General features: G+C 39.0%; 1 protein-coding gene across 1 annotated transcript; it reads left to right on the forward strand.

The window, feature by feature from the left end:
• The first annotated feature begins 904 nt into the window (after window positions 1–904).
• LOC139148733 (venom prothrombin activator vestarin-D1-like) lies at window positions 905–4480 on the forward strand. Its single transcript, XM_070720204.1, has 5 exons — window positions 905–1325; window positions 2185–2292; window positions 3131–3297; window positions 3602–3715; window positions 4327–4480. Exons 1-3 carry the CDS (start codon window positions 944–946, stop codon window positions 3151–3153), a joined length of 513 nt encoding a protein of 170 aa, XP_070576305.1. The 5' UTR covers window positions 905–943; the 3' UTR covers window positions 3154–3297; window positions 3602–3715; window positions 4327–4480.
• Window positions 4481–15007: the final 10527 nt, after the last annotated feature.

Below are 15007 nucleotides of genomic sequence, written 5' to 3' on the forward strand. Positions count from 1 at the left end.
CCTACGCAAACGTTCACAAATCACAGGCTGCAACCAAGGATTGGTCTTGCATTGTGATATAACAAAACTATCCAATCATAACACGTGTTATGAAAAACTATTCTCCACTTTATTTTATGGATAACTGCAAAACTTGGGAATTAACTGCTAAAAATAGCCATGCAAACAAATTCCGACCTATCTACTCTATTTTTGAATAGCATGTAATCGGAACAAATTTTTTATTGGCCTAAGAAGGAACTATCACCTTGTTGTAATGCTTTTTTGTATCGTATTTTGCTTGCGTAGGTAGACTTTTATGGCAAGTCATTGCATATTATGCTCTACGAATCACCAAAGCTAAGTCTTCAACATATCCTGGGAAAGAAACCATCACCGAATTCACCTCTCTTATAAACAAACTCCAGCATTGTGTCATAGACAGCGGAATTAGACAAGGGTTCACCGCGTACTGTTTGCTTCAAGACATTCCATGCATGATATCAGGCATAACTTACGATCTTTCGGAATTCTTTATTAAGGGGAATGATTTTTTCCATACCAAAATGCGTAGCGTATATATTTATTTGCATGCGATTTCGGATATATGAAATATTTCATAGGCGTAAGGCCAGTACTAATTTATGAATTTTTCTATTTCAATTATGTTCATAATATTCTATTAAATTAAAATCTAAAGAAATGAAGAGTATGATCAACACACCTTTGTCACAGACTAAAACCTTCTTTTTACCTATATCAAAAATAAGGCGTCATCTGTTCATGGCATGGGCAAAATCGGTGATTGCACTGTTAAGTCGTAGAGGGCGCTGCAGAAAGCAATGCTTCTGTTTCCATTCGTGGCAGAACGCCTGAAAAGGTGACGAGGCGGAAGTGTCTTTAATAACGAACATTTCTGTATCGTGGTGTCAACAAGACGAACGTTTATTACTTTGCTGGAATCATGAAGGAATCAGTGAAGTTAAGCATCTTGTTTTCGCTCTCGCTGTTACATTTCACTGTACAACACCAAGCCGCCGATAAAACCGCCCAGTGCTTTGACACCAACTGTTGTTCAAGGTGCGCGAATGATGAGAAATGGTGTTCCTACACTTTCTTTACACCGAGGCCGGAAGGGGATACCTGTCTAGCTATGAGTGCCACCGTCCGGGACATGATGCGCCTGCAGACCGAAAGCGAGGGCTTGAAAGCAATGACTGTCGAATTACAAGAGCAAGTAAAGGAGATGCAGAGTGAAAAGAGTGTTATGCGAAAGGAGCTGGAAAAAATCAGCGCCAAGGCAGGAAAGCGCAAGATGATCGACGACACTATCGTGTATAGTAGAGGTAAACATAATTTTAGTGCATATATACGGATTTTTTGCCGTTCATTCAATCGTCGCTACTTATTTATATGTTTCTGCATACCTATTTTATGCGTCATGTATACTCTCTTCATTTGATATGTTGCACAGCTGCCAAAAGGTTACCAGTGAAAGTGCGGAGGTCATGCAAGGGTAAAGAACACGACAACTCAGAGTGAGGCCAAACAGTTTTCCCTTCAATTTTTACAAGGAAGACATTTAACTATATAATATATGTCAGTGCGGACACTATCTCTGTAAAGCCGTTCTATTATTGGAGGCTCTTTCAGACGACAGAGTTGCCTTCAAAGCCAATGTGCCTTTTCTGCCAGAGTGCGTTTATGACCTTTCTTTGACCCTCAGTATTTTTACAAACCATTCCAAAATCATTCACGTGTGATTCACGTAAAAGGCATGCGCAAACAATTATTCAGAGAGACAGACAGACAGAGGGACAGACACGGACAGACAGACAGATATACAAACAGGAGACACAAATGACAGAGGGGGAGAGGGGAGGCGAATACAAAGACAAATTTATAAATCGTTCGTAATGAAGAATATGGACATTCCGTATATGCACCGGTGTTTGAAATCATGGACACAAGCTGAGCAGGGACATACGACTTCGATCAAGATAGCACCTAGGCTGGTCTTTAAATTGTATTTGGCGCAACGTTGACGTAACGTTGCATAGTTTACACTTAAGGTCAACCATTATAGCCAATAGCAATTTCGTGTTCGCTTCGCGTCACTCATAAGGGAAAAAAAAACGTGTGTGTAAACTTGCACGGATACACACATCCGGACAATGTGATTTCTTTGTCTTTTCATTTCTACAGACGGATGCCTGTCTTCACCCTGTCGCTACGGAGGTACCTGTGTTGAAATAGGATACGGCTATCGCTGTCTCTGTCGCGACGGACGAAAGGGAAATGATTGTCAAATTCGTAAGTCTTCTCACGGGCCTTGCCATCGAATATTCTCCAATTCCAAGTTGTCCTGCTATTTAGTGAGTCTGCGGGTACGGCAGGTCACATGAAACTACCTCGATTCCCTTGATGGTGAATGAAGGTTGGCGACTGCTCTTGGGTAGTGCACTTTTAGAATATTCCATTGACCTATATGTAACAAATGGAATGCAGAAAATGTAATTGCAATACAAATTATCATTTCCTTGGAACATTCGTAAAAGACTTGGTACAAAAAACAATTCGAACAAAGTGAAAAAAGTGAGTTGGTTGTCATCATGGTAAACAGGGAAAATTATGTGTTGCTATATACCAGAATCTATAAAAACTGCTGAGTCGGCAGTTTTTTCGAGTGCTTTTGAGATATATATATATATATATATATATATATATATATATATATATATATATACATACATATATATATACATAATATATATATATATATATATATGTGTGTGTGTGTGTGTGTGTCTGTGTGTGTGTGTGTGTGTGTGTGTGTGTGTGTGTGTGCATGTGTGTTACGCTTCGTCAATACTTGGTCTGCGTCACACTCGTTTCTACATACTTACATCTGAAAGTCGTTTGTAAATGACTACTTTGAAAATCTAAACTGAGGGTGATGGCATTCCTTCATGCTGAAATTTGTCATAAAAATGTGTGATTAAAAAAATCCAAGGATGCAATGTGTATTCCTATAAGATGTATCTCAAAAAAATTATATTACCTACAGCATATTCAGGAAAAAGAAAATGGAAATATTCTCAGTGGAACAGCTTATATGGGAACACAAACTTCATCTACATTTCATTTTCAGCACCCGGTAAGGTCGCTTGCTGAGGGCGGCCATGTGTCTGTCGTGCAGAGGTGACGTACTTGGCGACCAGAACGGTTTCGCTGTCTGCTGCCCTCATTGTCGGTATGGGGGTATGTCTGGAAACACTGGCAGGGGCGAATACGTGCCCTGCTTTTGTGATGAAGAAGGTAACGTGCATTGGAATTTTCTGGACGAATTTATACATATTTAGAACCGTAGCATGCGGTACCTTCTTAGATAGTGAAGAAGTCGATGTCAGTCGATGTCGACCTGATCAGTATAGTCAATTACTAAATCTTCTGATAAATTCAAACGTATAGTGGAATCGCTGTGAATGATAATTGTTACTGTTTAACAACAGCTCTATACACCCTTTGAAATATTTGAAATATTATTTTATTTCTAACACCACTGTCCGTATATTATATAAGAAAATGGGATACTCACAGCATCTTCATGAATTTTTTTCAGACACTGACGAGTGTTTGTCTTCTCCATGTCAAAATGGCGGAACATGCCAAGACTTGATATCCAGCTACCGATGCATTTGCCCTGTTGGATACAATGGTACCAATTGTGAAACAAGTACGTGACCAGGGTTTACAAATTATGTCAAACGCTGTAAACTTTTGTTGAACTTTTAACAGTTTACTGAACTATGAATTTTCATGTATTTTGTCTTGTGGGCATGAGGAAAATGTAGCTCATGTCATTCACTAGATGTGAATCGCTTATTATTGCGTATGACTTCACTCGGATTTGGTAAAACGACGTTAGGCGGCAATAAAAACTCTTCTTGCGTTCTTGTAGGAAATACAAATATATACCAACTTCGAGTTGAATATGATCTGCAGCATTGAGAAATACGACTTAAATTCAGGCTGATAGATACAACAGCGAAACCTCGGGCCCGAATATCGGGACAAAAAAGTTACGGTGACCGTTCTTCACCAGACCTGAAACACGACACTTCATATACTCCAAAGTAGAAGAAATGGTTTGGACTATGATCCTGGGGGAGGGGAGGGGAAGTATAGAAAATGGATGACCTAACAATTCAGATCTCTGTTTCTGAACAGATCTTAAATGTGTCATTGAACGATTGTAGCCATATTTGTTTTGACGTTACGCAAACTTCTATTAGTCAATTGTCATCATCAGAAGGGTTTGCTAAAAGGATGACTTTTTTCCCGCAGACACTCAAAACCCTCCAAAACCTAGGCCGGTTTGTTACGGCTAACGCAACAGACACTTGTGTAAATGGGGAATGTCGCTACGAAAGGAGCATCGGACAAGAATGCGTCCATGGTGTATGCGAGTGTCCCCATCCTGACTACAATACATGCACATGTCTCCGTAAGTACATTACAGCACACAATTCACGGGGCGTGTTCGATACAAAATCTGTGTACTTCATCTTGTGTAGATATAATACTGTATTCTGGTCTTTAAATTATGTGCTTTTTCGCCGAGGATCGGCAGCACACAATTCATTTACCATATACAGAAAATATATCAAAATCAAAGATGTTGATGCACGCGAAAGCGGACTTTTGTCTATCTGACCCTCATTTTTTGTCCTCAACCATAACACCGGAAACAGTCTAGTATATGTCCATAATGTTTAATACTACTTTTTCCCAACTTGACATTGGTTTAACATAACAGCTGAGCCTGAGTACAAAGCTCTGTACCCTTAGTCGCTGTAAACTTTGGTCTAGACCCTGTACCCTAGTTTCTTTGATCTCTTTTCTGCCCAAAGAGTAAGTAAAGGTCATGAACATAAACAAGTTCTTGTCTTGTTGTGTATGAATCGATTTCCATCTTTTGAATTGCATTCGGTCATGGTTATCACATGTGACATTGTCACAACCTCTCCGCTTCCCGCACTCCAAAGGAAAAGGGCAGATTTTATCGACTTTTTTCGCTTTACTCAATTAAAATATAAATATGCCCACACTTTTGAGGCTTGTTGAACAGTCAGCCTGCATATACATGTTTACCTTTTTTAACCTGTTCAAACAATGCCACTTTATGTATCTTGGTCAAGTAACTTGGCAGGCCGTGGAAAATGATGTGAGCAAGCTGTTCTATAAAGGCATAGGTTTTTTATCAAGTTTATCTCTGAGAATATTGACTAAATAGGCACAAATTTCAAAGGAGAACAAAGGACTAAAATCACATGAACAGCCAATGTCAAAAACCATCGATACGAGGATCAGGGATTGGAGACTGCTCCTTTAACGGCTTTTACGCTCATACAGGACTAACATTACCTATACTTTCCCTTTGCAGCAATTGTGACCACGTGCAGCATCGAGCAGACTGAGGGCGATGTAGCTTCGCCGAGATTTACTAGTAAGAACGAGTCAAGCGCCATTTACAGTTGCCGTGCCAACAATGAGAGATACAACGTCATAGTCATCGCCGTTGGAAATGGTGTATACAGTCGCCATGGATGGCCATTGATGCCAGTCAGAATTGAAGGGACCGGAAACGGCAAGGACATTATTCTTGTCTTCTCCAGTGTCTACAGCGTCATCTGGAACGTGACTATTTCCGATCCAGGCGTTACTCTTGACAAAGCTATTCTGGTAAGACAGTCGTATTTCTGGTAGTGCAATATTTAGAAACACAAACCACGGCGACTGGACTTTGCGGTGTGCTGGTTAGGGTGACATACACACACACACACACACACACACACACTCTCTCTCTCTCTCTCTCTCTCTCTCTCTCTCTCTCTCTCTCTCTCTCTCTCTGGCACAGCGATACAAAAGAGTATTGTGTGATTCTTTTTGCAGGTTTGCTAAAACAGTGCAGAGCGTCCTGATCAATCAGAGTGTAGCATACAACGCTTGCGTAGTGCAGTGAAGGTCACTCCACTGACTTTCATGTAGTAAAAAACAAGAAAATGCTGTTGTAAATTTGCCATTTCCTCAAAACAGCGACATTCTAAGAAAGGAAGTTTTCGAAACATTGTCGGCTTCCTTGATTTTTGAAGGTTAAATAAACAATATTTCTGATTTTGACAACTCTAACGGAAAAAACATTCCTTGCATAAAGAGATGAATCTGCACCATTCCTACTTCGCAAACACCTATTTGCCTACATCAACATTTCTCGAAGCCTCTTTTATTTGGAGAGATGATTTTAAGGAATGTCTGCTAAAATGAATAGTCGGATGCCTCCTACCTTTTCGTGACTAAAATTTGTTCTTAGGTTATGAGGGCCGCAGAAACTGATGGTAAGATTACGTCAAGACATCAATTTCTTATTTTCCTATCTAAAACTTCTTTATTACCTTCTTTAATAGCTTATGCTTATCAGGGAAATAATAATAATCCTCTTTTGCTGCAATCCTCTGTCTTAAATCTCAATAATGTTACATACCTTGTTGACTTAACACAGGTTTCGCAATTCATGGATATCACCAATATCGAGTATTTGGTTGGTTCCATTCGCTCACTGGAGGGAATATATCACAAAGTATATGGCTTCGGCGATGACAGGAGAGGCTACAACACCGTGGGCTTGCTGAAGTATCTACACCAACGCTTTGGGCCAATCACATCATTCACGGGAACAAGTTCGCCAATAGAATGGGTCGTCGATTTAGATAAGATCTGAGCGGTTTACCTTAGCACTAATGATATTATTCATACGGATATGACAACATCGACATTTAATACTCCTCACTGTGCACTCTCTTTCACTTCAGTGATGCAACACATGATTGTTTACCATCAGAAATGTACTGGTAAATAATATCAAAGAGCTTTCGAATGAAAAACAAAAGAAGTAGCTACATACTCCTTTAGAAATCCACCAAACAAACAGATTTATTGATGAGCATTTCTTTTAAATGAGATAAAAATTACCAATAAATTCCCTGCACTTATTTCCTTCAGAGTTCATTAATTTAATGAAAGGCACAAACTTTCAATTGACAATTTTTAGCTCGATATTTAGGCATTAAAATTAAGCTATTACAGCTTTTAGCAGTTTTTTTCCAATGGTATAAAATACCTTGTTAACTTATTGCTCTATAAATGTCACCTTTTATTCATTTTTGGCATCTTTTTCATCAAGCTCTTTCTTCAACTTGGCCAGAGCATTCAGTCGATCGTCCCGCCATCTACGGTTCCGTAAGTTCTCCTAGTGGACTCGTCTTGTTCTTGTCGTCAGAGAGTGAAACAACCAGTGGTCCTGTGAAGCTTTGAATTGGTTTAAAGTCTTCAGTGGCTTTTATAATGGCTCTTCCTCTCTTTTGCGGCAATGCTTTCACCACGAAAGATAAAATTGGACTACAAGAACTTGCACTGGCAAACCTCTCATTATTACGGAAGTCGCAAATTGCAGATTCACTCAAAACAAATGCGGATGGGTGCCATTACAGTGTTAATGTTATTTATCCCTACGAAGGTTGTTGCTACAGGCCATGTGCATTCATGGGAAGATATTGCGATAAATTACTTAATAGCCAGAAATGGAAACTTTCTTGATATATGCGAGAATTTAGTTCCTCACTATTATCAGTACTGATAATTTGTTCGTCTTACGAGCAGGATACCAGAGTAGTGGCTTGTGGATGACAGATAAAAATCTTTATTTCTCTGATGAAGATGCTTACAGACGAGCCCGCTGATGATAAAAGGCTAACTTTCTATAAATCAATCACTCCATTTGTACATTTAATTATGACAAAACATATGGGCCGAAAATTGACATCACAAATTACATAGCTGCTAATTACAAAGACCATCTGATACGATTGTCATGCTCGTAAAAGAGTCTATTTTGCATGCTCGTAAAATCTTCATCACATTGTTCTCAAAACAAATTAGGCAGTATTAATTTGGCGAGGATTCGTTTTCTGACCACTTCTTCATCTGGTTATTGTAATTTTTTACCACTACATTTTATTTATCAAGGATTGTTTTAATCACATTCTCTGTCAATGTTTCCAATGAATATATAACTATTTTAATGATGTCGCCCTGTTGGTTATGGCAGATAAGGATTTCTCTATAACTTTGGATTTTTCTCCATCCCTTTGGAGTTTTCTCCGTAACACTATGATTTCTCGTGATCAGTCTACGAGAAATACAATGCTCGACATAATCCTGCAAGAATTGTAATTTATCTCAATGAATATGGAAGAGATTGAATCCAGGCGATCTGTCTGAATAATATTTCTCAGAAAAAACACAAAGTCTCGCCGATCCAATCCGAGAAATTACGATTTCGACTGGCAAAATGACGAGAATTCTTATGACGAGAATTCTGTTCCTCGCAGATTCATGGTAAGAAATTGCAATTCTCGCAGAGTATAGTGGGCATGATTGTCGCATAAAGCGAGAAAGTGTCATTTTCTCGCTACATTATACCAAAGTCTTTCAATAGCAGACAGTTTGTAACAGGTAATAAAACAAGAGTATATATATAAACAATCAACGGGTAAAACAACTTTTCAGGAAAGCTAGGCAACAATTGGTCTGAGGGACCTTGGTTAATATATCAAACATTCCTTGTGAATGGAGTGTTTCATCTTTCACATGGTTCAGTCTCTCTTTTCAAAGTGGTCTGCAATAGAATACTATGAAGTACAAGTCAATCGCTATTTCTGGAGAGTCGATAAGCAAACAAGAAAAAGTTGGTGAAATGGTCGTCCATATCAAGCCCTCGTCTCGTTGATGCGTACTCATCCCCATTCAAAGTGGCTATACAAACACTAATGAATTTTAATTTAAACCTCTTTACCATATTTTTTACACTGTCTAAGACCTCGGCAGAATGACTGTAAATGAGGCACCCGTCTTCTCCTACTGTTATAGCAGTACAGAAACTTTAAGCCATTCATTTTATTCCTGTACATTCTTGACATCTTCTCGGAAAAATGATAAAATCTACAGAAAGTCTCTTATCCTTGTTATGGGACCCAGCCTTCATGACATACTTCTTGAAGACAGCATTGCTGCGGTTACTATTGTAATACACCTTATCCGATATATCTGTCATGATTTTTCAATTTACGCAATTTACGTCACGTGATATGCGTCATTTGATATATGCAAAGGCAGTTACCGGTTTACACTTTTGAAAATGTTAACGGACCCATCAAGAGCTCGGACAACCGTGCACTGAGCAAGTGCCAGCAGATACGTATGTGCACACCCTAGGCCACGCAAGAGAAGATCTGAGCGTTGTCTGCGATTCGGTTTACAGTGAGAAAATTGGACAAGTTACGACAAAAAAAGTTTTGACTGGCCATATTCGAATAACAGCAAACACGTGTTTTTCTCGTATAGCTGATAGCCGTCTCTTAGATCGGGGGGGGGGGGGGGGGGGGGGCGGAATGAACGCATGTCGATGAGATGGAGATGAAAAATAGTAACTCTTCCTTTGCTGCAAGACAAGAACAACCACTGGTATATGAATTGCTGTGGAGGATTATAAAGGCGGGATGCATTGCTATAACGAGATTAAAATGCTATCAGCTATTATTGATCATTGCAAACTCTACTGTTAATGTTACATCTGTTATCTCCATAAATATAATAATCTCCATTAATGTAATATTAATCACAATTTTAATGAAATCATCACGAAGGTATTAAAACAGTCAACCATTAATGTAACAACCGGAACCACAAATGTAAAAAACAAATTAACCTTAAATGTAATAAAACTCAATGTATAAAACTTGAACTTGTATGTGATCATGTGTTTATCAATACCCTACGTAAATAATAAACTTTAACCCTTTCACCACCATGGTTTGGCCCAAACCCATTGTTATCAATGGTGAGTGTGGACCTGTTTACAGGGAATTAGGGTTGAACAGGTTAATAAGACTAGTGTCATGTTATTGCACACTTTCCTGAACTAGCTAGGCTTCCTTTGCAAAACACGAGAGCACAATCAATTGAATTAATTGAGTGAAAGATGTGACATACAGTGGCAAGTCATTCGACATAGAGATGCATCACTGAACTTCATGAGGACCCATACATTTACTCATCTTACGCCCCCCACGGTCAGTTTGTTTACTTCTTAAAAAACGAGATCAAAATGGAGTCCACCTTCAGGACGACAGGTGTATTTCAGTTTGAGTCAATGGCAGAATGTGGCCGCTCTCACTCTCTACTTGGCAGGCGAGTGTCGTCGGTTGTATCAGATAACTTTATGACAGATATATTGATATTTCTTGACACAAACAATCGGTAAATGAAGTCAAGTTTGGCGTCAGTACAGTTTTATCACAGTACATAATGTTGATATGAATCGTTACTGAACCTTCATACAGGCCCTGGATAGGCCACGGTAGGGGAGAGTAGAAAGAAAAGGGAACGTTTCTGCACGCCTCAAATATTTTATTTCTATCGTTTGCAAGCTCTAATTTCATCACCTTTTAATTGTTCGCTCAAGTAAATATAATCTGTCAAGGGAAGCAAGGAACACGATTGGAAATAATGTAGGATAATGGTAATGAACTGTGACATGTGACTGGTCGTGTGCTCGTCTTTTTTCGATAGCTGGGCCGTGGAGGGCGGGTTGCATATGTCTCTGCCTGTTTGACTGATTCATATTATACTAACATATATCAGTACACACAGGCAGAGCCCTATGCAATGTGGAGAGAAAACGTACAATTATTCTTGAGGCTTTTAGACGACTGACTTCATCCTGCTAAAGTTCTCACTTGTTGTAGATCTTCAGAATGCTGTCCGTATAGTTCTTAGGAGTCTCTGAGTGGACGTAGTGTTCATAGAATACTGAATGTGATTTCCATCTACCCACTTTCGTTACTATGTCTGGGCCTACTTTCTTTGAGATGCCGATCGTTGCACCAGTGGGGCGGAAATCACGAGCACTGTATTTGTCGACCGACAACCCTACCATAGCGATCGACATTTAAAATTGAACTGACAGTACTCGCACTGAGTGGCCCGTGCGGTTTACGCAGCTGACTGAAAACTGGAGAATTAGGGGAGTTGCCCTTTCTCTGGCTGTTGCTTGAATATAATCACGCATAGCTAAGACTGGGTCTAATTTAGGTATTCAGCAAGCAGGTGTTTGAACAACCATACCTTGTCGACACACATCATTCTTTATCCCAAAAAATGTAATGTGCATACTTGAGTAATCAGGCTGAACTTTGATTTGCCCTAACGAAAATAGCGTCGATACGACTTGGTCATTTACACGTGTCATATATTTATTTCATTTCATTTATTGCCTTTTTTAAATCTTTGACAAGTTCATTATTACAAAATCTGAAAATAGGCAAAAGGCAAATATGGATCCAGAAAAATAGCTATATGCTAATCGAGTCTGGTCCCATTCTCATAAATATTTACATTACATATTCCATCATGTGGTGCTCAGTGAAGTGAATAGTATTAAACTTTCTCAACTAGTTTCGTAACAACCACTGTTTTAATGATTTTATGAACTGATATCGTGATGTAGGCCTACTTATTTTAACAGTATTCGGTAAATTATTCCATAACTTGGCACCCATGTACGAAATTGCAAATTGATCAACAGAGGTATGCATTCAAAGTAAAGACAGATTCGCACCAAGTTTGAATCTAGTGTCATAACAATAATCTGCCATTTCATAATAATCTTGTATAGGAAAAGGAAAATTATGATATAGCAAGTCAAAAATAAATATCCCAACAAGAAATCTGTGAAGTTTATAGACATCTAAAATTTCCAAGTTCTGGAATGAGGGTGAGAAAGGCTCTTGGAATCCAGAAAAAGTTATCGCACGTACACACATTTTTTGAGAGATATAAATAGTATTCAAGTATGATGAATATGTACTACCTTGCAAGACTTCAAGACCGTACATTATATTACTAGTAAAATGAAAGCATTGTATAATAAAACAAGTACATTTCTTGGAACATAATTTCTTAATTTGAATAAAGATCTTGGTGCTATATTTGATGGGCGGAGCATATTACCCGCAATTGCTAATCAAGTTATTGCTCTGCGTCTGAGATCACTTACACTTTTACAGGAGCAGACTGAAAGTATGTAGAGAATGCCTCAATAGGCATGACTGATGATCTTTTCCTTGGCATTGTCGAGTGTTTTGACTATGGAATAGCAAGTTTTGCAATAAACGGATCATTGCTCAAATTAAGCATGCCAAAAGCTTCGTGCATGTTCGACAGTGCCGCACTTACGATACGTAATTTTGACTGCGGCCTGCTAGTACCTTGACAAATATTGACAAGATACTCTGATATTACTGCTGAATCGGTTGGTGAAAATGTGACACCTAGCCCTGTACAAAAGTCAAACAATTGCCTAATGTATTTATTGTAGTCATTTAGTATACTTTCCGCCAATGCACCAGACTTGATGCTTACTGTCTCTGGATCCCACGATGACAATTTATCCTTCAAGATACTCTGGTGGCACATATTTTCCATTTTTGGACTGCGCAGTGGCTCTGGCTTGACACTTGTAGTCGCTATGAAGCACTCCCGACAGTTTGGTAGTCGTACCGGAGGGGCAGTCAACATCGATTGAAGTGTCATATACCATGGTTGAGCTGGCAAAACCGGCGCAATTACCGTGCTTCTGCTTGATTTGTTGAGGGGGGCGCTCTTCATGCGGAATACAGTTAGCACGTTTTACTGTTAGCTCTTACAAAAAAGTTACTTCTTGGAGTCTGCGGAGATTTTGTGACACTCAAACCACCTTAATTGTGTTTGTAAAGGTATAACTCTTAGCACAGTGATGGAAACCGGAATCTGGAGAGCTGTTATTGGACTATTTGTCCACCCAAAACGCTGGAAAGGCATCACTGTTCCACGATACACGCCGTATTCAAAATGGACTCCATGGAACGATCTACTGTGCAGGTGTGTATGCTGTATTATTGTCGTTGGTTATGTCATACTTGGTTCACATGGTGTGACAAATTCCATTGACAACTTCTACAAGTGGTTAGAAATGAGCGGCAATCTATTTTCTTCATCTAGTGAGTGCTTGCAACATAACATTCTTGGTTGGGACTACAACGAAATGGCGACAAAATCCACGGACATAAGCTGTGACCGCCATTATTATCAAGGAGCACCACTATCACTTGTTACTCTGCTGTGCACGTCGTCAATAAACTCGACACCCTTCTTGAGTAGAATTTTAGAACAATGTGGAGACATTGAACTAAATCCCGGACCAAACACCCGCCAGGCAACCCTAACGGCATCGGGGGAAATTAGACCAGAGAGCAGAGACGATAAGGTCATGTCGTTACTAAAGGAAATCGAAAGTAATACAAATGACATGAAAAGCGAGATGAATAAAATGAGTGCAAAAATTGGTGGAATAGAAACGAAAATGACAAATCTTGTACAGGCTCTTGACAGTGTAAAGCAAACAGCCGAAGAGAACAAGGGAAAACTGTGTAAAATAGATGATATGGAAGAAGATATTGCTAGAATGCGTGCAGAAATTGAAGTCTTAAATGTAGAAAGAGCAGAATTGGAAGACAGAGGTAGGCGGAATAATATTATATTTCGAGGAATTGAAGAAGAACCAAATGAAACGTGGGAGGATACGGAGAGGAAGGTCAACCAAATTCTCTGCGATAAGATGAACATTGGAAATAAAGTTGAATTCGAAAGAGTACACAGATTAGTTGGTGGCCCGAGAGGATGTAGACCGATAGTTGCGATGTGCTGTAAATTCAAGGATAAAGACACAATTTTATCAAAGCGGAAAGAACTGAAAGACACAAATATATACCTTGATGAAGACTTCTCGAGAAGAACAAGGGAAATAAGAAAACGGCTCTTCCAGAAAAGGAAGGAACTCAAAGAGAGGGGAATCAAGTCAAATGTGAACTACAAGAAATTAGTAAGTTATGAAAACGGACAGAAAATCGTGTACATTTTTGATGAAGCCGTTGGAGCAGTTGTCCAACAGCCGCATGGGATGCCGAGATAGGGGTCAGGCCAAGGCCGTGACATACATGACTGTAACAGTCATTATCATAATGTTAAAAAAATAAATCTCATGTCATGGAATATAAGGGGACTATTTGGTCATTTATGGGATCAAAGTTTCATACAGTATTGCGCAAGTTTTCACATATTCGCCCTGCTTGAAACATGGCTTACACATGGTAATGATGTTAGTACCTATTTTCCAGATCATATTTTATTTACCTATGAAAGGGGTAGAAGAGAGGGAACAAAGGGTAGACCCAGTGGGGGTGTTATTGTGGGAGTTGTTAAGAGTTTCATTGCTGGTATTAAACGTATTGACACAGAAATGAATGATGCGGTATTTCTATTGTTAAATGCACATTATTTTGGTACCATTAAGGATATTTTACTAGGAGCTGTGTATATTCCACCTGAAGGTTCACGGGTTTACATGAACGAAAATAATGGGATTACTATTTTAGAAAACGAAATTGTTCGATTGAACACTAATTTTGACTATGTAGATAATATTATTTTGGGGGACTTGAATGCACGGATTGCAGAAGAGTGTGATTATATAATCAATGATGATACAAGTTACCTTTCCATACCAACTGATTTGTATGAGAGGGATACATTTTGTTTGACACGTAAATCCAAAGATAAAACAACAAATAGTTTTGGTAAAAGTTTGCTTTCTTTATGTTGTACACTTTCAATGCATGTGTTGAATGGCAGATCAGATGGGGACAGGGATGGGCACATTACATGTACTGCTAACAATGGAAAGAGTGTGGTTGATTATGTCATCGTTTCGTCAAAGCTTTTTGATTCATTTGTGTATTTTAAAGTGGCAGAAAGAAGCGAATCAGATCACTTCCCTCTGGAAAGTACTTTACATTGTAAACTAAATCAACAG

The sequence above is a fragment of the Ptychodera flava genome, chromosome 13, assembly GCF_041260155.1.
Source record: "Ptychodera flava strain L36383 chromosome 13, AS_Pfla_20210202, whole genome shotgun sequence".
Lineage (NCBI taxonomy): Eukaryota > Metazoa > Hemichordata > Enteropneusta > Ptychoderidae > Ptychodera > Ptychodera flava.

Coding starts and splice junctions, on each gene's coding strand:
- LOC139148733 (XM_070720204.1), top strand. CDS start 944: ATGAAGGAATCAGTGAAGTTAAGCATCTTGTTTTCGCTCTCGCTGTTA. Junction 1,326..2,184: donor CACTATCGTGTATAGTAGAG/GTAAACATAATT, acceptor TCATTTCTACAG/ACGGATGCCTGTCTTCACCC. Junction 2,293..3,130: donor GGGAAATGATTGTCAAATTC/GTAAGTCTTCTC, acceptor TTTCATTTTCAG/CACCCGGTAAGGTCGCTTGC.